General features: G+C 40.7%; 1 protein-coding gene across 1 annotated transcript in view; it reads left to right on the top strand.

Annotated features, from left to right (window-relative positions):
* The window catches only part of eIF5B (eukaryotic translation initiation factor 5B), a 40,495-nt gene extending 17,960 nt beyond the window's left edge, over positions 1 to 22,535 (top strand). The window contains exons 12-16 of the mRNA XM_018543154.1: positions 264 to 340; positions 817 to 1,024; positions 1,155 to 1,250; positions 18,292 to 18,453; positions 21,723 to 22,535. Of these exons, the coding sequence (XP_018398656.1) occupies positions 264 to 340; positions 817 to 1,024; positions 1,155 to 1,250; positions 18,292 to 18,453; positions 21,723 to 21,830 (651 nt within the window). The 3' untranslated portion in view covers positions 21,831 to 22,535. The remainder of the gene's footprint in view (positions 1 to 263; positions 341 to 816; positions 1,025 to 1,154; positions 1,251 to 18,291; positions 18,454 to 21,722) is intronic.
* The last annotated feature ends 784 nt before the right edge of the window (positions 22,536 to 23,319 follow it).

Genomic DNA, 23,319 nt, shown 5'->3' with positions numbered 1-23,319 from the left:
CTCCGGCAGTTAGATTGTTACAACAGTCGTTACTCGACTATTGTAACCCCTACCCTTCCTCCCCCTCGCGTTACATAACAATGTGCGAAATAACGTAAACGCAAGAAACCCTGTAATAATGTTGCCAAGATGAGAGAGACAGTCATTTTGCACGTCAAGCGAAATCGGAGCGTAATGACGAACTACTCGCTCATTCGCGATGCTGTTTGGTATCTTTCTTGCATTTCTCTCCTTCGTTAACAATATTTTTGTTTTTGTTGCAGTACTCCGGAATTCGTATCGGACCGGTCGTCAAGAAAGACGTCATGAAAGCTTCTATCATGCTGGAGCACGACAGCCAGTGAGTATACCTCGACAACAAAAGTATCTTTTAAACTCTATTGAGTTTAGAAAAAAAAGTAAAAAGTTAAAGTAAATATTAGTATCCTTCTTTTAATTTTTAGTACACAAAATTAAAAGTCGTAATGACTTATAAAGTCTAATCTGCAATGTATTCTTTGTTCCCTGTTTCTTTTTATCACTTTTTACTTCTTGCCTTTTATCTAGTTTTTCATTTTCTCTCGCCCGAAATAAAAGTTGACGGACTTCGGAAGAGATAAAAAATGATCACAAAGGGAAAAGGTATGAGATAAAAAGCAAGAAACAGGAAGCAAAGGACACAATGTGTAGATTGGGTTTTTTTAATAAACCTATTGAGTTTTTAAATAACTTTTAATGGAAGAAGTTTAACACTTTTCTAATATTTTCAGTTACCGAGAAGAGCAAAAAATAGCGACCTATTTATAATTAATCTGTCATTATTTAATTTATCCACAGATACGCCACGATTCTTGCATTCGACGTTAAAATTGAGAGGGACGCGCAGGAGCTGGCAGATTCACTGGGCGTCAAGATCTTCCAAGCCGATATTATTTACCATCTGTTCGACAAATTTACCAATTATAGGGAGGAACTGAAGCAGCGTAAGCGGGACGAGAACAAGCACATAGCCGTGTTTCCGTGCAAGCTGAAGATTCTACCGCAGGTGAGTTATATGCGAGCACGTTCGCCTTTGCGAGGGTTGCGCGATAAACAAGCGGGATTTACGCCGACGCGACGTCGTCGGCGATCTTCGAACTCGGAGCTTCTTAAACGTGGGCCCGTTTGAATTTCAGTACGTATTCAACTCGAGGGATCCGATCGTGATCGGCGTGATGGTCGAGGCTGGAATCGTCAAGGAAGGAACGCCGCTCTGCGTCCCGAGCAAAGACGTGAGTTGACTTTAACATTTCTTCTTTCTCTCTGCCCCTGAAACTCTATCGCGAATTGCAATGTTCATGTCTCTTCGTATCGTTCACATCATTAGAATGTGAACGATATCGCCGTGTAGATCGATAATCTCCACGTCGCGTCGTATAAACATCAATGATATTTTTTTCGATATCAAAGAATCTGTTTTCTCAAAAATACTAATTATTAAAGTTGTGAAACATAAAAAATGTAAACAATAAGCAAATCAGCATTTTAGATTTACGTTGAATTGTTTACATTATAGTCTTACATTTCCCATTAAAATTTTAACGGATTCACTTATTAATGTCGTATCTATACACCCTGTAACAGAGCCATGAAATGTGACAAACTTTTCATTGGTACGTCGTTTTTATTAATTTCAGTAAGTTAAAATGAAATAGTATAAGTAAGGAGGCAGTACATAACCTTCTTTCTCATTTTTGTTTTAATAAAATTGCTTATGATCAGATTCTGTTATATAGAATCTTTAATATTACATGGGAAGATCGATTTTGTTGAAGTATCTAAAGATTTAGCTGGATACAGATCTGAAAATAATTTTATTGTTGAGATTCTACGTAATTATTTTAAAATGGCACAAAATTATTTTCAGATATTTTAGCTAAAATTTTAAATACTTTAGCAAAAAATCGTTTCTTCCGTGTACCTTGCGTTTTTCTGTATGCCAATGGGCTTCAATCGTAAGATTAAGATACATAAGAATGACATATGAAATCGGAAAAGTTACGTTTACTACTCTCTAATCATGACGTAATAGGAACCTTAGATTACAAATCACTTTTTTTATCTATGAATAAGAAAAAATGATCAAAGACTTTACTTAAGGGGACAAGCTGCCGCAAACATTTCCAGAGTATTTCTATCATTCTCCCCGAGAATAAGACGAAGTTTTTGTGCGCAAAACCGGTGCGACTTGTCAGCGGCGTGTTACACCAAAAATAATCACTCTGGGCGTATAATCGCGATGGCCGGAGAGATTAATGAAATTTATGCCGAAGGCTTGCGGTGAAAATTGAATCCGCGCACCCGCGAACGGAAGGATGAATGGAAGAGAGAAAGAGAGAAACGGAGGCCTCGATCTGTATGTGTGCCGGACCTGTACGGCGACCGCTGAGAGAAGTCGCGACTGGACCAGTCCTGTGGACCGGAGTGGAGAGCGGTAACCGAGAACTATCGGCGCGCGCGTAGGTGAACTTGTTCGGCGGAAATACGGCGATTCAGTTGGTCGATTGATCGCGTCGATCGAGCGGGCGGACATATTAAACCGCTCCGAGCCCAGCACATTCTCGATTCCGCTCTCCCTCGTTCCCGTAGGTGGATCCGACCGACCGAAGAAAGTCCGTCTCTCTTTCTCTATCCTTTTCTTTCTTCCCGCTCTTTCCTGTAGGAGGAATCGGGTGGGTAGCCGGCCTCTCTGGCCTCGCCTTACGCGGTAGCGCGCGCGAAACGTTGCAGGTTGCCTAGCCTCGGATCCCGTAGGCGTCAACGATGCCATTAGTGGCACGCAAATTCCCAACGGACAAAAATCCGAAATGTATTCTCCCACCGGCATCGCGGTGGCGCACCCACGCACCGCGATCGATGATTTAACGCACAGCCAGCTCTGTCACCGTGCGACTCAGTTCAGCTCGGATCGGCTCGGCTCAGCTTGGCACTGCTCCGGTGCGATATTTTTTAGCCTTTTCTTTGCAGACGCTTTCCTCGGTATCCCGCATGATTTACTTGTTCCAAAACGAAGGAGATCTGTTACTTTATAGACGTCGAGATCTTGAGGATTTCTTCAAAACAGAATTCCTAGCGTCCTCTTTTAATATAAAAATGGAATGCGCTTATCAAAAAGATTTTTAATTTTTATCGCATGAAATGTAATTTAAAAATGAGATACAACAGAAATAGAATTTGTTTGAATTATGTGCTTGAATACTGGAGTCTGCATTTAAATACAATAGCATAGTTATTTATTATTTATATTATATTTATGAATGCTACCCATAAATTAGATCATTTATTATATTTATATTATCAGTCGTTTTTTCTTTTCATTATTAAGAAATATTTCTTTTTTCACACGAAAAGAACAGTTTTGCTGAAGTATCTGCAAATTCAGTTGTACAGAAGATCTGAAAATGATTTTGCTGAACCATGTAGGATACTTAAACTGGTCCCTAGAATTTCAAAACTTTTTGCAGCATTGGACACATAAAAAAAAACTTAAGCCGTAAAAACATAAGTAGTAAGCGAATTGGCCAATCACAGTGAAGACTGTAAAGCCATTCTGACGTAAGCAATAACCAATCCAACATGTTGACTTCCATACTTAAGTTTTTTGTGATCCTTATTCGTCGTACTTGAGATTTCTACGTCATTTAAATGTCCCAAAAAATTATTTCCAGATCTGTATCTATATAGCTAATAGGTCAATTCTAAGCAGAATCAGACTCGTGACTTCTTTTTTTGTAAAATTTGTAAGAACATATGACTTGTTTTCTAATTTTATGCGTATAATATATCGTAAGAGGTACGATTTTTTTGTAAATTTTAAAGCTAGTAAGAAAGCTAGTAAGAAGCTGTCTGTAAAGATGTTGTATAAAGATATAAACACTTAAAAGTTCTTATATAAGTTTTACGAGAGACTATGTTACGATTCTTTGTAAAAGCCGTGAGCGTCAAGTTGCGCGCGATCGCATGAAGGGAAGCAACGAGCATTCCGGGCCTTTGCACGACTCCGACCACGTGTCTGAGCCCACGCGATATTCTCCGCGGGACATCGAGCTCGCAAGACACTACTCGACTCGTACGAACTCTGAGCGTTATATTTCTCAACATTTTCTGGCGAACGCTCTTTGCCTCGCACTAGCGCTCACCAGAAATGTATTCTCAATTTTGCGCAACGTGTGTTTTCGTTCGTTGAAATAACGACACACAGATTTCGGATGGTCGATCATCTTTTCACAAGAAACGAGCTCAACGTTGTATCCGGTGTTGAAAAATGAGTGCGGTATGACAACTACTTTTATTTTTTTAGGTTTGACTTGAATCCGAGATTTAGTTTGTTCAATTTCATTCATATCCTGTTCCCATTGATGGGAAACGAAGAGTCTCATTTTAGTTCCTTTTAAATGTGTTGTGTTAAAGGAAACATTACAAATTTATTGTATAAACTTCTGCGCAGGTATGTTTTTTTTTTTTATTTCTTTTCCTTTAGTTGCTTTCTTTGGGGCACGAACTTTAAAGTGAGGCTTTTGGACACAACCTTTTCTTGAAATTTCTAGGCTTAAGAAATATAATAATCGGCTGACATTTCCGATCATTCTCCGAGTACAATACTCCAAGATCCCACGTGGTCTTGTCGGGCTTCGCAAACAAAGCGGCCGGCGGAAAACTCCGGATTTATCGTGAAAGTTACTTCCGCCCGTATCGTCCAATCGTGGAGCGCGTCAATGAGTGAATTACCGCGAGAACGTGTCTTCTCGACGACGATGACCTGACGATTATCCCATGCGTTCATCGAGTCTCACGAAACTTTAGTTAGCGCAGGTCAGTTTGCGCCCGGGCCTTCCTTTTGTCGAACGACCGTAGCGACCGGATGCACGTAGTTGACGGGACGGAGGTTACGCGTCGATATCATGTCGCGAAAGGAAACGGCTTAAACATTGGACGGAAGAACGATCCGGTGGGACGTGAGCTCGCAAACGTCGAGCGGATTTTCAGCTCGCGATACATTTGGCAAGAGAGACAGGCAGTCGCACTCACGGATCTCTCGAGCCACGCACGAAGATTCGTATGGCAATTTTGTGTACGATAATGGCCCCCGTCTATCATTCGTGAGCTTTCTGTCGTTACAAATATTCTCCCCATCCCCCTTTTTGTTTTATATTATCAAATTTATAATATCGAGTTATATCCAATTTAAATTATTTCTAACCATGTCTGTATTGAGAAAAATGTTGGATCAATTGCAATTCTGATTAAAAAAGGACCAATGAAAATTTTCTGGTTGAGATAACCGGAATAAGTGATATAATCAGAAACTTCTACAGGTTTATCCACTTTCAACCAGACATTTTTCTCAGTGTATAGATTGCCACTGTTCCTACTCAATATATTATTGCTTAATTAAGACAATGGGGTTAAACGTTTTATCATAACTCAAGAGATTGTATTAAATTTTACTCAAATTTAGTTTATTATTTATTAAATGCATGTGTTAATATATTGGGCGTATGTTTCGAAACCGACCACAGAAACGAATTGATTTACATTTTAACACGTATGAGAATTAAAAATGACAAAATGTTATTAAACTAAAGGGTGGAATTACCATCGCTTCCTTGACATTTAATCGTGTATATAGCTATAATTGTGGGTATATATACCTCTTCTCTATCCGAGATCGAAGTCGCATTTACGATTTATGGAAGTAATCGCGTTTTCTCATAAATGCGATTTAACGAGTGATATATCGATAACGAAGTTAATGACTATCGTCCGTGTCATTACGTAACGTCTCGATTACACTTCCCTTAGAATTTACTCCGCCGTCCCGTGGCGCCGCGAGAGAGCCTGGAGAGAGACCGCCTCGGAGAGCTCGCATGGAACCTATCTATTCATCTATCCGCTTCCCCTCTTGCGACTTCCATCGTGCGTTATCGGGCGTACTCGCGCGCGCCGCACACAACACGCATAGAAACACACAGAGGGACGTACAGTACGGGCGTTGCGCAACGCGTTGGTCTCGATAGGCGGCTTTAACGGCGAGCGGAAATCCGGCGGATTCTTTCGGCCTGCCGTTTTCTTGCAGCGTTTCCTTTTTTTTTCCCCCCTCCCCACCATTATCCATTTTCCGCTCTTTCCGCCGCCGCCGCGCCGACCGGTAGACCGATCATTCGTTCATCCGTTCGTACATCCGTCGGTTCGTTCGGTGGCGGATTCTGCTCGGCCCGGCGATGACCCGGGAGTCGCGATAGCGCCGCGCGCTTTTGATGCTCTCTCTTCCCTTTTTTTTTCCTCTCCGCTCGCTCCAAGAGTAGATCTCGACGCGTTTCACGATTGGATGGTCCTGGCGGAAATAACCTCCGCTTCGTCGTCTTCTTCTTCTTGTTCTTCCTTGCGATCTTCGCTTCAGCTATACAACGTATATATTGCGCGACTCTTCTCCGTTTTTCTTGTGTTCTTCTCTTTATCAGTTAGAGACAAGCGGTTCGTCTACTGATGTATAGTAGAGCGCTAATGGAATAGTCATATTTTATATCATTTACGTAGAGTCGATCAAAATTATCAATTCTCTCGCAATAGACATTTAGTTCGTTTCTTTAAATGTATTTTTCTAAATGCACGTGTATTTTAATTAATAAATATATTTAATAATGAAAAACATTATAATTTTATAAAACATGAAATCTTAAAATATCAAACAATATCTAAAATTATCGTTCAGCGTATAAAGTAAAATTTGAATTCAATTTAAATCAAATGGGTCAAAATCAAAGTTGAATATCCCATTGTGAAGCATTCCGGAGCTTGTCGTCCCCATGAAGCGAAAGTTGGATGCTCGAGGAGGAGCGATTGGGGCGTAGAGGAAAACGGAGAGAGAAGCATGAGGCAGGGCGGAAGATAAAGAGCGAGAAAGAGAGGCCCTTTATCGTAATAAGTTTAACAACACGCTATCGTGGCGCGAGAAACGAGATCGACATAAGCCGCACCAAATTCATCCGATTTTCAATGTTTAATTTTTGTAGGATATTTCAAAACGTTTTTTTAGAGAACGATACTGTATCTATAAAATCTCGATACACACATGACTGTATCTCAAAATCTGTTTTTATTTAACTTAGAAATTGTTTTACTTTGAAACAGTTTACTCAAATACCAATTCTGAATCAACATATTGAAACACGGTCAACATACGTCGCACCAATTCGATTTTCTCCAATAATCTGTAATATTTGTACGATATTTCATAATGTTTTATAGAGGAAAAATAGATACTAAATGTCAATAAAATTTCAATACATAACTTTATCGAAATAACTTTTCATTTAGAAATAGTTTTATTTCGTAAGACTTTATTTCAAATATAATTTCCGAATCAGCATACTGAAAGATACGTTAATCTTGCGTATAACTCTAGATTGTCTTTTCATGGAGATGTCAAGAAAAGACTGAGCGGCTTAGAGCGATTTCACTTGGAACTGTATTCAGCTCGTGGGCGAGCGACAGGAACTAGAAACGCTCCGGTGCGCGGGTCCTCTTCCGGCGGAAAGGCGCTCGTACACATAGACCGTTCTTCCTTTCCCGGCCCTGTTCCCCCCTGCTTGCTATTTCCTCTTCCTTTTCCTTGGGGCATATGCCGTGCATGCGCGCATGCAAATTTCGCGGTGGATAGGAATTTCAAGTCGGTGGAGGATATCTTTCTATTGAGAAGGTATTCAGACCGCGACGCGACGTTTCGCAATTGCCGGCAATGCACGCGACTCTTATTCTCTCCTACGCGAGAATTGTACTTCTTGACTCCGCGAATCGTCCACGGAGTAGGAATTAATAAAGCACGCGAAACTCGACTCCACGAAAATCAATTGGATTCACTGTTATTCAATTTCAGGTATTTTTAATCATTTCTACAGCTAGATACAAATCTGAAGATATAACTTTGTTGAAACATAAAAGTAATTAAATAGAAAACTCAAGCATCATAAGCAATACAAGATATTTTCACACAGTAGCAACTATTTTTATCGTCCCACATAAATTCTTTTAATGGTCCAATAAAATTATTTTCAGAACTGTATTTAGCCAAACGTTGAAGTGATATTTCAGTAAAACTGACCTTTCCGTGTGTTCGCAACCACACCATGTGCATAACAAAACCGACACTATATATATATAAAGAATTATAGAAGGGCCTAAATCAATATGGGAAACTTAATTTGTAAGATGTATATAAAGAAAGCATTGTATATAAGCCTGGATCTCCTTCTTTCTCGTATATCCCACATAATTTAGACTACATCGATCGAATAACCGGATGTGTCGCGTTAAACCCGAAGGACTGTCCCGAGCTTCAAACGAGCCGGTCGCATACCATAGGATACTATGTCTTATTCTTAGCACTTATACACACCCATGCTACGTTTCACTACCACTATATACGAGGGACCGAGTGTATCCTTGTGAAAGGACGAATGTCTCGCATTCACATTCGGCATGTCGAGAGGGTTCGGCACCATCCGCCCGCCCTTCCGTCTAACGAGTGATAAACGGCCGGAAGGAAGCCAGAGGCGTTTCCACGAAAGCTACTGACAGGCCGGAAGACCGAAAGACGGGATGTGGTCGGTGAGTGAACGCCGTGAACGCATTTGTACTCTATCGTGCTGCATCAGCAGCCTGTGTGGCGTCCGTCGTTTTTTTGAAAACGTTCGCTCTTTCTCTCTTTATTTACCCCGCTCTAAATATCCTTCTGTCCGTCGTTCTCTATTTCACATTCCGCCTGAGTTTTGCCTTGCGTGAAAATATTTCGATTTTATTGTCAAAACGAGAGAATTATCGGTTAATTTTTACAGCTTTTATATTTCTTAATGGTAAATTTGTGAAATGGGTTTTCCTCCAGTGGGGCAAAATCATAGCATGTACACTTTTTGAAGAATTAAAGACTAAAAATAGAAAGAAAATTAATTATCTTGTAATAAATGAATTTTAAAGTTTTAATATTTTTAAATGAATTTCACAAAATTAATTTTTATGAAGAATAGATTATTTGTTTTTGTTCACAAATTGATGTAATATATAAAAAAAAAACTGGAAAAATAAACAATTATTGTGACTCTTCTTTATTTTTAACGTAAAGAAAACGCGAAAGAACGATTTGTTTGTAGAATACTGTAAATAATAAAAGACGTTTGTTTGAAATAACGCGTTTCGTCAACAAAAATTGTCACTAGATATCGCGTTCGTCATTATAAGAGGCAGAATTAAAGGAAAGAGCAGCTAGTAGAACGGAAGCGAGAACGGGAAGGAAGAGGAAGAGGGAAACGTCCGGCCGGATACGAGGTTTCCAATGTCGGCGGGATCGTTTTACTCGAGCTTGCGATTAATTCTGCCAACGGCGATAAAAAACGTCGCGGCGGAAAAGGAGTAAATAGCTCCGGCACACGTGGGGGACACACGCTTACATCCGTAGAACGTTAAATAGCGCACGCGAGCGGGCTTTTAACCCCGGGAGCGAGACGCTCGTCTAGCCTTAAGCCCGTCCGTTATATTCTAAGAAAGTTCGCGGAACATTTTCAACAAAATTACCGTCGAAACCAGTATGCAATATTATTTCCGGGAAGTGACGTGCGGTCTTTGAATATCTCGAAGGTTCCTCTTTCATTTCGGAGTTTCGTCATTGATATTTTCAAAACTCGAAGGTGTATCTCGTCATACCGTTCTATTGTATTGCGTTTTTAAATCTCTTTCCTTATCATTTTTCACAAACTCCGATTCTATCTGATATGATCTAGTTTTCTTGTTACTTCTTAATTACATAATTTTTATTGCCCACTACATTACCTTACGGATGAGTCTAGTAGTGGGAAACCGGGACGAAACGCCAACATGTGATATTCTTCGCAATCTTATTTTTCACAGATTTCCATTCATCATTTACTTTCAAGTATAAGATCGATTACAATTTGTTACTCCTGATATCGTAGCATTGTTCCATGTAGCACAATGTGATTTTATAATATTAGAATTTCTTATAAAGGATCCAAACCGAGGATCAAATATAAGAAAAAACGGTACAATAAATCAATCGTATCAACACACACTTACATCCTGTGTACAAGACTCGATTAGGCATTTCACTTTCTCTGATATAATTTTTATTATTTTTTTTTTTAAACTGGGTTTGCTTTGTGGAACTACACTGTTAAAAGTATCGTTTTAGTATGTTTTCCATAAAATTCTATGTGGATTTACATGGAATTTATTGCACGTAAACATTAAATATTTCAGTTATCTGTAACTTCATTTTCATTGTCAACATTAAATGATTTTAATTGTGAAATTTGCTTTCGTTACATGCAACGAGGGCAGATAGACTCTTTTGAACAGTGTACATGATTTCCCGCGGATCCGGCGAAATTTCAAGCCGCGAGCGCGAATGCCGGAGCGTCGTTCGCGGAAGACGAGGACGCGCGGCGGGGATCTCGATTAACGGCGTCCAAAAGCGCCGACGACGCACACGGTGAGGCCGTTAGAGCCGCTAACTCTCGTCGCACGAACTATAAAGCCTTCTAAATTGGTGCGGGCCACGAAAATAGACTTCCGGTTCCCGTCTCGCGCGCGCGTGAGCCCGCTCGCTCGCTCGCTCGTTCTCCTGTCGAGACGCGTCGCGCCGCGACACGCCATGTCTGCTATCTAGTATGCCAAGAACGGTTCCTCCCCCTCGTCTTCCGTCTATCCTCGCACGCACCCGCGATAAATGCGGCCGCGTATAACGTACGTTGCAGTCAGGCCGCGAAAGCCTTGAGTAAATATCGCAATCGGTGAAAATAATTCCGATATACAGGAGGCACATCGCGCCGCGGCAATATGGAAGGTCGCGTTTTGTTACATCAACAACATTTGCATAAAGCAGAAAACCCACGCGAATAAATAATATCTACGTACAGCGAAATCACAATGGAGGTCACGATGTCGTACAGACTTCCCATAGAAATTCACAAAGATATTCGTGCTTCTTTTATTATAATAGAATCTGAATATTATAAATAACAATACTTATATATGATGGTTAAAATAATATATACGATAGAAAGGTGGAACAGTTCAAGAGAAAGGTTAAACGCTATTACGAAAAACTGACCTTTCCGGTCATAGTTTTTTACATTTCAATTATATTATAAGATAAATGACAAATAAAGGAACGCGCTATGAACAGATATGTTATATGCAAATATTTCGGACAAAAGGAAATAATATCATTTCCTAAATGTCTCTGATGACCTTTTCCGTGAATCTTACAGCGGTGGCAAAGTACGTTGTAACTTTTAAAAACGCAAACGTTGCCTCTGCAGAGGCGAATTCCGATATGCAGAAGTATTTTGAGGGTGCTCGCTCTCTCCTTTTTTATCTCTCTCTCTCTCTCTCTCTCTTTACCTTCTATATGTGTGTCAATATTCTTTCACTGCGCGTGCATCTTGTAACGCTACATACCGTTACACACCCGCTGTAGTCGAGCTGCAAGAGCAGCGTGTGTAAATCCCATGCCCGCGGAATAAATAATCACGTTGCGTTTCAGTTCCATGTCGGAATCTCTCGCAGCATCTCGCGGATAATATCTCAGTATCGCGAGAGTAGAGCTTCTCTCTCTCTCTCTCTGTCTCTCGGTGAAACTTACGGTACACGGCGGAGCATGACGTGACGCACGCAGGTGCAACTTACGTAGTCTAGCGTGGTTTTCGCGGAACGAAGCGAGCCTTTGGCTAAGGCATCTCGTGCAGTTGCATCTATCCGCGCGCGGATTCCCATTTCGCGCCGAGAAAGGATCGGCCTTCAAATGGCGCGCGTGCGCTTAGTGCCAAGGTCGAGGCTCTCTCGCTATACTTCTTTCTAGGAACTCCTTTCTTCCCTTTTCACTCCCGCGTGTGATCTCTAGTTCACGAGCAGCTGTTTCCCTCCGCAGTATCCGCGATTCAAATTTATGGGGAATCCTTTTTCTCTTTTTGTTTTACTTTTCGCAAACCGTCCTTAGGGCGGGGCCGCGCATTTTACGCTCGAGGTTCTTGACCTCGCACTGTGGCTATACATTGTGTATTATGTCTGTAGCTATACGGACCAGGTTATTGGGAACGCGCGAATGGTACAATGGCAAGAAGTCTTGCGGCATTAATTGAAATTCAGGTAGATTTAATCTGAGAGTTTACAAATCGGACGTTTATGATTAAATCAAACGTTCTACTCGAGATTAGAAATTTAGTTCGACAATCGGAATTCTGATTCATATGATCGTTTTATTTGTACTTCTCGTAATTCGTATAATCACTACATTTTTTTTCAGTGTAGAAATGTACAATATACTATTTTGTAACTTACTGAAATTTTTTTTCTCTCTGAAGATGTGATCGTAATGAGGAATTTATTATAATGGTTACTTGAAATTAAATTATTAAATGCACATTATGTTACTAATAATACATGTGAATGTATGTAAGATTTTCTAAAATCTTTTTATTTTAATATAAAACTTTTTTTTATTGATTTATATGCGTGTTGTATGCTGTCCTGTAAAACGCAAAAATGTATTGCGACAGTTTTTTTTTTAGAATATTTCTCCAAATGTAAATATACGATTGTCTTCAGCTCCAAAAAAAAAAAAAAACTATTTGACATTGTAACACAAAAGTTACAGCTACAAAGATTAAGGTAGGTTATGGTTTTACCGATAGGTGTGCCGATTTGCGCTGCATCCTTATTTTATATTTAAAACCATATTATGAACAAAAAAAGAAAAAATACAAATAAAATTGATTTAGGAAATTACAATATAAAGAAAATGTAAATTATAATATAATTTTATCAATAATACAGTCACTATCATTTAAACTTGCGAAAGAAAATCGTACGAATTTTATTTTCCTATTTGTATAATAAAATTCGTTTTTAGCTGATTCTTACATAGAAACAAGCCATGAATATATAAATTACAAGTTTTTACTTTTTTAATTACCTAAACAGATTATATATGATTTTATCAGCATTAATAAAGTGTAATAGTCGGTTTCCAAGAAGTGGGTGTCTCCATAGGACATCTATGTCAATATCGGCGACTTTCGTCTATCTTAATATTACTTAATTATACATTACAGAAATTACTATTTCATAAACTGTAAAAGTTTCGAACGCCGCGCGCATGTCAAGCAGCTAGTTTCGACACACTTCAGTAATCGCGGCGTCTCGCGATTTACGTTGGACGAGATGATCGAATAACAGAGACGTGACCGAGGCGATCAATTATATTGATGCAATAAAACACCTCGTTTATGTATTGGTAATTTACGGAAAAATTCAGTTATTGACATCAAATACAATAAACGTGTCAATATGAGCGCAATAAACGCCGAATGGCGTGGCGAGAATTTATCGGAGAAACTGCAACGGGCGAGTGGGTGTCCGCGCGAATGGTTAGATAGTTTAGCATCGGAAGACGAGCGGATAAAGCGTGCGTGTGCGTGCGTGTGCGTGCGTGTGTACGCTTTTCCGTTTGGTCCTCCTCGCCATCAACCCCGCGGATCTCTTCTCCGCCCACGTAGCGCAACGCGAGAGAGATTCTCGTGTCTCTCGAACACTTAGAATGAGATAAATCTAAAGTGGACGGTATATACTCTCGCGGGCCCACGCGGGAGTAACCGGGCCTGATCGCGTTCGAGAGAGGTATGTCGCTCTCGCCTCTCTTCGCGTTCTATATTGACACGTTAGTCGTAAAAGGTAAAGCGGCGTCGATAACGCTCGTAATGGCTTCCGTAATTTCGAAAGGTGAGGGTCGGGTTATGCTCAGCGTGGTGACCACATTTTTACGCTGCAAAGCCGTTAAGGCCTCTCTTTCCGCGCCACGTCTCGTTCGGGAGAGATAATCCCCTCCTCCCCTTCTTCTCGAAGGAAAGAGACGATAGCGTCTAATGTATACCAGTTCGAAAATTATACATTTAAATACCGCGACTAAAATCATCGCTTTCAAAATCGGTGATATTACATTTCTCTTTTTCCAACGTGATAATATCTCTTCGTAAAAAAAATCCTTTGTTTGAAGGGGCTACCTGTCGTAGGTGAAACTCAAGTCGCGGATGCTCGACCTCGAGACTTCCGAAATTCCTAGTACGTGACAAAAACGATGGAGACGACGTCAGTCGTAAAATACGTCGTGTAATGTTATACATTTGCGAGATGAGAGGAGAACGGCAGGGAGGGGGACAACGGGGGGAGACGAAATTAGCGGTTGGTCCTTCGAGAGAGAGTCCCGAACTTTATCTTAAAACCTCGAGCAGTTGAGAGAACGGAGTCGAGAGAGGATTGAAGGTGCGTATGGCGCGAGATAGGTTGGAAGAAAGGGCGGAGAAGGTCGAGGCGGAGGACGAACAAGGTTCGTTTGCCCGCCTGCACACGTGCACCTATATGGTAATTCTCCTTTCGGTCGCGGCGGAGTGTCGAGAATTTGACGACGGGGGTACGCCATAAAAGTACGCCGGCCACAGAGGAGCGTATCGTGGAACATGCACGGCACGGGCGAACGAACGATCGTATCTTTTCTGTTTTCTTCTTTTTTTTTTCTTTTGCGTCCGAGCTGATTAACTCCGACACGCACAATATTCCCTGTATAACGCGTATGCATTTTTCGTTCCTTAGCACCGTACATGTAATTATTGCACTAAAATATAATTTGAGAAAGGGTCAAAGAAAATGATTCGCGTCGCGAGACCACCGTGTGGTAAATAACGGAGTCCGAATTATCCATTCAAGTTTGGCAGAATCGAGAACAAAATCCGTATATTAAATCGAAGAATCCTAAATATGCAATTTATCCTAGTAATTCACGCTAGCTTGTATGTACAAAGCAAAAACGAAAGTTAATAAGACTTAAGGAACAAGCAAAAAATTTACAACATATAATATATACTAATAAAACTAATTTAATGTCCAATGACGTTTAAAACTTGTACAAATGAATACGATTTGACTGCACAGAATTTTCTTCATTTCACAATAGTTTTCAATTGATACGATATTTAAAAATTAAATGGTAACAAATATGAACTAGAGTTTAAAATGAGGATGGAGCACATTTTTTTGGTTATAATTGTATAACAGTGAGACAAGTACAGTAAAGAAAGTACAAGGAACATCGTAAAAAAATAAAAATAAAAAGATTTTGAGACAGCAAGAAGCTATGATAAAACAATTGAAACATACATTACAGACATGTTAAATCCGTCTTATCATTTGTTGAAGTGATAGGCAAATGTCTTCATCAAATCTACTAATTATAAAAATAAACATTTTTGTGTTAATGTATTAAGAAAAATTTTCACAGAATTGAATTTCTCGGTTCAAAGTTAAGAAAGATAAAAGACATTACAATATATGAAAACACTGAAGATAAAATTTTAAATTTAAACATATTGTATTAAGATAAATAAGACGTTACAACATATCGCTTATTGCTGTAATAATGACACAATTTAATAAGACAGTCTTCCACAAAATGAATTTCAATATTTTGAATCGACAAAATTCTATAATACACTAATTCATTGGAATGCCATTTTAGTGTAATAACTAATTCTGGAGCAATAAAAATATGTAACGATATGAAAATATTGCAAGACAGAATTTTATGAATTGTAAATTGAACAATATTATAAATATTATGTAATTCTAGAATTTCTATTCATAGCTGGAATGGAAAATTGTGGCAGAGGTTTAAAAAAGGTAGTCAAAAAAATTGAGAATAAATCGAGAATTTCTCGCACACTCATTTCTTTATTGCTATATTTTACGAGATTTGCAGTCGCAAAACGTTTCGTCGCTCAAAAAAAGGGTTGAGAAGCAATGCCTCAGTTATTGGTCATTGACTAGGGGATACCGGGTGGCTTGAGCGTCCAACCCAAGTCACTTACAGCCCATTACTCTTGGCGTGGGTTTCGGGATACACGGGCGGGCATATTCGACCGGTCATTGTCCACCTAACGATAACGTAGCTTACCGTATAAGTCTACGTTGCGATCTGTATCACGCTTTGTTCGAACTCGATATCACTGTCTTTAATATAATTGAGGAAAGAAATAAGCTTTCAAGGTGATGCTTATCATTATCACTATCTCCATAATATGCCTCTCGATACGCGTGTCTTACGAACCGAGGTGTATTCGCGCTCGCAGAATAGCTCTTCCTTCCACTGCCACAACACCTTGAGTACATATGTAATTAACGCAGTTTGGATACGAGAGATAAATATTGAAGCAGTATATAGAGAGATAATGGAGCCAAGGTCTTTACCTCTCGCGGTCTACTGTTCGAGATAAATTGGTGTCATCTCTCTTTCACATCCTCGCTGCTCGCTCTACGACGGATATACTTTTTTTTTCTTTTGCAATGTGTGCGTGCGCATTTTCCTAAGATTATTCGATACTGCGTTTCCGTACACGCGGATATGCGTTTCCTGCGTTTTTCGCAACTAGAGAGTGTATAGATCTATCGCATTTCAAGCGTACAGATTTATCGTGAAAAACAGTCTGGTTATAACCACCAAATGTTGAGTGAGATAATTTTAACGAAATATCAGTAATTAATTAAACCAAATAAAGTAATATACCGTTTAATCGTACTTACTAAATATTTATAAAGGTAGAATTGTATTTAGTTTAGTTTTATTACTTGTGGACATTCGTTTGCGATTACTTCACTCAACGTTTGATGGTTATATAACCAGACTCCTTTTTCAGTATACAGTTTTGTCTTCAGGTGGATACTGCACGGTAATAAATATAGGTTTTTGATCGTGCAGTTCGCGCAATTACACGTGCAACCCCCGGTGCACCCACGAGAGGAAACTGACGGTGTAGCAAAAGCTGTGGGTCTCTTTTAAGGCGCCCCATGGCCGGGCGCTCTTGTAAATCCTGGATACGCGAACCGCGTCCGGGTTTGTCGCCCACTTTTGCGCTCTCCCGCAGCCACAGGTGTGTCGCGGCAGCGGAGCAACGCGCTCGGGGCTTTTTCGCGTGTATACACCGTTATACAGCGTGTCTCGGGATTCAATAAACCTACGGGCTGTACAAGCCGTCTAACGGCGTCCGCTGAAAAGCTCGCATCCCGAGATAGTTTCTTACGAATCGACATTAGACTCGACTCTTCGATAAAAACTTCCAGTTTTCTTCTCTTTTTCCATAAAACGTAACGCGATGGATCGCATCCGTGTTTACGATTGCAATATCTAATTTGCGTGATCGGAGTGATCGAAATTACAGTCAGGCTGGAGTTACTAACTAATAATAATGTCATTATTTCCGGAGAGAGGCGAAGAGCGGAAGAGAGAGAGAGAGAAGCACGGCTGTGATAATTTCTTCTCCTAGATATTTTCTTCGAATTTACTCCGCACATTGCTGCGACAGTAGGGGATAATCAAAGCTAAAGTCTCAACTGGAAGATCAACGATTTCTAATTCAGTTTTCTACCGCGATATGAATATTTGCGGACACCCGGTGGATCCAGCCTACTGCGTGCCGGCCTACGTATATGCGGGTATCTGCCTGCCTGCCTACCTACTTGGTTCACCGATTCTCGCCGGTATTCACGACGAAAATGCGTACCCACGTCTCGAACTCGGTTGCGAGGCAGGCTCGACTCTCCCGGCACGGCACGGCACGGAACAGCTCTCGGCTCAGGTATATACTCGGCTGTCTCGACTTCCGGTCGCGGTAAAGGTGTGCCTAGGTGGAGTTATACCCACGCGACCAGACGCCGACGATCGATGGCGGAAAAAAAGAAGACCTACAGAAAGTCGCGCTACTATATACCGAAGCTTCGCTCGCGCTGCAGGATAGACCTGTCTCGCTGTTAAATCCCATTTGGGCATCCACGATGCTAAATCAAGCGAACGAATGTGGTTTCGCGTTACTGTGGGCCGGGAGGAAACTACGACAGATAGATCCTCGATCCTTCCGACTTTTCATCGCGTTTCGCTTCGATCGTGTACCTAAGCGTTGCTGTATCGCAGCTAAACTTTAGTGAATTTATTCTTTAAAGTCTGAAATTTTTTAGAGTTTGTTTCTCTAAGCGTGTAATATATTCTTATGAATTAATTGAATACGTGGGGGGACAAATTATGTCCCATTGAATATATGTAACACGTGGACGATTATCATTCGCTTATGGCGAACGTCACATTCCTTTTCATTGCAAAATATATCGTGTATTTTTTTCTAATTGATCAATATGTTAATCTATCATGTATATATGTTTCAGTTTGTTGACTTGGGCATGGTGACCAGTATAGAGTACAACCATAAGCCCGTGGAATCGGCTAGGAAAGGACAAGAAGTCTGCATCAAAATCGAGCCTGTACCGGGAGAAGCACCCAAGATGTTCGGTCGTCATTTCGAGGCGAAAGACTTCCTCGTCAGCAAAGTAAGTACACTAATTATTAATTTATCTTATTAATTTAGCTCCATTGATTTTGAAAGCAAAAATAAATTACCGTGACTCGAGAGAAAAGAACACATTCAGGTACAAATCAACAGATTTTAATTAGCTGTAATACTAATCAACTTGAATTGTTATTTCAAAATCAAAATACATTTCTAATTTCATGCTAAATTTATTGTAATTGAACGTTGGATATCGCGGCGAGTCCAATCGATTAGTTTTGAGCTCAGCGATCTCATTAATCAGCCCGCTGAATTGTATACTATTATACTTTACTCGCGCTGGACTGCGCGAAACTGAGAAACGCGTTTTCGCCTTGACGCAAATTCGACTTAGTATGCGAGACCTAGATCGAAAAAGGAAGATGAACATCCGGCGGCGATCGCTCGTCCGCCGTCGGCTTCCGGCCTTCGTAGAAGCTCGCTACCTTTTCCCCTCCGCGTCTCCCTTTCCCTTCTCCCACTACTTCTCCACTCTTCTTCCTTTTTCGTCTTCCTCCAGGCGAGGATATCGACTATAGGACAAGTTCGGCCCCGCGTTCGCTCAGATACTTCATTCCAAGGCATATACTTCACTCGCACGTGCAAATAGTTCTTTACTTGGGCGATTACTATATTAATTACAGCCATGTAATTCTCATGCCGTGGGGTCTAAAATAAAGCTGACGGGAGAATTAATGCGAGAGTACAAGACGTCTCTTAAATAAAGCAAACGCAGATGTTTAAATGTATATATAAGTAATAATAATAAGCGACACTGGAAAAATAGAAGCAAATATTTAAAATTGTATTCTGTAAATAATAGTTACCAGAGAAACCAGATCGGATGTGAATAAATTGGAAATAAAAATCCTAATACGCACGTGTCGGGTACGCGGAAAGGATTAATGAAGGACTAAAGCGGGACTAAACAGATTAAGTTTCAATTACTCCGTCGCCGTTACATTATGCTCGTGGAAATGTGTGTAAAGACTGTTGCGATCGTTAATTAAGACGGATGCTTCGTAGGCTTCTTCTTCTTCTTTCCCTTGTGAGAAACGGTACCTTTTCTTCATACAAACCGACGTCTCATCTTCATTCTTTCCTCCTTTTCTCCCGTCTCTCTCTCTCTCTCTCTCTCTCTCTCTTCTATCGTCGTCGTGCTTCAAGCACCTTCCTGTGCTTTGGTAGGCAAGCGGAAGTCGTCGTTACCGTTTGGTTCGTGGAATCAGTTCCGGAAGTATCTTGTTCCCACGACGATTCTCCCGAAGCTGCTGATCCGTCGACACGTCGACTCATACGGGCGAAATAGAGCGAACGCTTTTCAACGCCTGAAGGAAATACCTCCGAAAGATACGAAGGGGAGACACGAAATCACGGAATAAAATGAACCGAGAGCAAATATTTAGTTTTTACTTCGAACGTACGTGTTTTTATCGGAGTATTTTTTCTATTGTAGGATCAACTTTTGCTCCTATATAAGCAAGAAGCTGTCTGTGAAAAAATATAAGCAGCATAAACTTTTTTGTCATTACTGTGTTTGCTCGGTTATTTATTTATTTTGGTATAATAAATATTACAAAATATAAGAAAAAATACAAATAAACAATTATATTCAATACATGCTTACACATAATAAATGCTCCTGAAAATTACAAAAAGAGTACGTAAAATATCTTAATTTCAATTAAACAAATATTTTCGCTTCTACTTTCAGCTACGGGATTCGCTTCACTTACGTTGTTGTAAGCACACGGAACAATTTTCCGCTGCACTTTCCGGAGATGCGTTTATTTATCCGACTACGGAAATAGTCTGTTTCTAATCTTGGAGCAGCGGAAAGAGAAAAGTGGATCACGTAGAATCGCGATTGAACGTACTATTATCGCGAACGTAAAGAAATCGGTGAAAATTCCGCGAGGAAGACGGTATCTCGGATCGATCGATGCGGCATGTCCGCGCGATCTTATCGCACGTTCGTCACGCAGACCGAAATTGCATAATAACATCCGAGACGCGTAATCACGATCGCGAGCTTCGCGCGAAAAACTTAAACTTTCAAATTAGTTCTGCGCTTTGCACCGTCGGTGAAATTTTTTATGATTACCACGAACTGTTGTATATTCAACGTTCCGCGTACTTTACAAGCGGTAATACGGACGTAGGAGGAAGGGAGGGAAGCACGTGGGGGGCGAGAATGAAAGAGAGAGAGAGCAGAGGATAGAGGACTACCGAGAATGAAGGGCAAAGACAGAGAGAGAGAGAGAGAGAGAACGAGGAGTGGTGAAGAGCAAGGGAAGTTAGAAGGGGCGTGGCGGGAGGCAGGCGTCCTCAATAGCCGCGTAAAACCACCATTGTGACCGATCCATGAATGAAACGGGACTTCCGGCCGAGAGTGGGGGCGGAAACAGTTGTGAAGCGTTACGTTTCCGAATGGTTTGCCGTGCGCGCGCGCGCACACGCACACACACGGGTTCCCTAGTCATCTATTTGCGAAAAGCGTCACGTGAAAATTAGCCACGATACTATACGCGTTTCGAGAAACGCACGCGGCTCTCGCAAAACGACCGATGGTTGCCGCATTACGAAGCTACCCGTTATACTTTATTGAGATTTCGCTTTTAACAGATCGTTCTAGCGTGCCACGTCACACGAATGACGCCTGTGTTTCCGTTACAAGTTGCGTCATTCGAACGTGTAACGCGTGGCGCTATATATATTTTTTCCCCCTCGAGCCTCGACGTTCGTAGATGAATGGTGTCACAGTCTACTCTCGAGTCCTCACTCTCGGATTATCCGATCTGATCGTCTGATTACATTATTCGTGTCCTCGATCGATCCTTGGACTTGATTTAACTTTCAGATATTACAAACGTGAGAGAAGGCAATCCCGAGGGCAAACCTTCCTCTTGGCTTTCTCTCTTGCAGCGTATTATTCGTAACTCTTTCATTCTGTTGATCGGGAATGCTTTTTTAAATATAATATTATAATTTTAATTATAGTTTTTAAATACGGTTAAATTATAATAACATTATAATAAAAAAAATATTAATAATAATTTGAGATTAATAGTAATGAATTTAGGGTGTGTCTAGGTATATATAGATTGAGAATAAATATATGAGATAAAATATACAGATTCTCGTTTTATCTTTGCAATTAGACCGGAAGAGGTGGATTTTTTATTGTTTTGTTTACGGACGGGTAATCTTTATAGTGGCCACACGTTTTATCACCTGATAACCGAAGCGCCATTTCTCGAACTGTTACAGATAAGCAGACAGAGTATAGACGCCTGCAAGGATTACTTCAGGGATGACCTACTGAAGACCGATTGGCAACTCATGGTGGAACTGAAGAAGCTCTTCCAGATACTCTAGGATATGATGCGGATTGCGACGGCGACATTGTCCAAGGGCCTCTTGCTTTTCCGGCGGCCGCTCGGCAAGAACATCGGGCTAGAACCCGAACGAACGTCTCCTCGATCGTCGTCGAGTCTTCCCGAACGACGTCGTTACAAGATACACATCGATCATGCAGCATGCTTCTCGCGTTCCTCTTCATGCTCCGAAAGTTCCATGACGTTGTTGATGAGCATGTCGCGAAAAGAGATGCGAAGACGATTCCGAGCTTGCTGACGTCCTTGAAAACCTTGGAAACGCACGCGCGGCTTTCGAGAACGATCATCGGGAAGGAGGCGCATCTGATTCCGCGATTGCGTTCGGAGTATGTCTAGAGTCCCACGAAAACGAGAGATACATCCGTATCTTGCTAACGAGCAGGAAGAGAACGTAGATGGTCGCACCGGAGAGGCAGCTTCTTGGAAGTGCGCGATCGCGAGAAGGAGAGGATCACTCCGGATGGGACGTCGTAGACAACGACGTTGTAGATACATGGAAGGGAGAAAACAGAATCAAGAGAGAAGAAGAGAAAGGGGAAAGGGCGAATAAATGCTTAACGAAAATAATCATGCGAGGACCTCGTATGTTTTGTATATGTAATCTCTTTATATAAGACAATCGCAGTATTGCGAACAGAAAATGAAGACCACGCGTTTTCGCAAAAAAAAAAAAAAAAAAAAAAAAAAAAAAGGAAAATAAAAAGAGAAAGGAAAAAAGAATATCTCCTTTACGTGCTCTTGTACGTACGTCGGTGGTTTTTACCCGCAGAGGACACTCGCTCTGTCACCCTTTCCTGGTAACCCGTCCAACTCAGATGCATGCCATTTTATGTATCCGATTTACTCACAGCAGTAAGTATTCATGTTTTAATAATAAACTTTCTGCATTTTCGTGAGGAAATCTTTTATAATGACTTTCACTGGCGCGGTAATAATTTATCAGTGTTTAAGCTTGTCGTAGATTTAAGTATCGTTCACGTTAGAAAATGTTCAATTTGATCTTTTCTTTTATATTAATGCATCTTCCATTAAATTTTTAACAAAAAAAAATGTGAAAAACTGGCTACTTTTGTATCTGTCGCAAAGTCAACATAAATTGTATTTATTTAAGTGACTGTCTCCTGCTGTCTATTGAAAAGACGTCGAGCTGTTAGGCGTAAGTACATTAAAAAATTGAACAAAACGTCCTCCGGGAAAAGAGCCCTCAGTCCTATTTGGGACCCTTCTTTCGATTATCACCTCCATTACACGTTCCTTTATTAAGACTTTCGACGATATGTACACCCCGAGCGTGGGAACGCGCGTTTTTAATTGGCCGAGAGTGGCAATAACGCCGGAAAGAAACTCGAGAAATAGATCGACGACGACGACGACGAGGAGGAAGAGGAGGAAGACGACAATGACGACGACGATGACGTGTAACGTTACGCAGTAGATCGCATATCGTTCTCAAATTCTCTCGAGGACCA

The sequence above is a fragment of the Cyphomyrmex costatus genome, unplaced genomic scaffold (assembly GCF_001594065.2).
Source record: "Cyphomyrmex costatus isolate MS0001 unplaced genomic scaffold, Ccosl1.0 scaffold36, whole genome shotgun sequence".
Lineage (NCBI taxonomy): Eukaryota > Metazoa > Arthropoda > Insecta > Hymenoptera > Formicidae > Cyphomyrmex > Cyphomyrmex costatus.
This window is presented reverse-complemented; position numbering and strand designations above follow the sequence as displayed.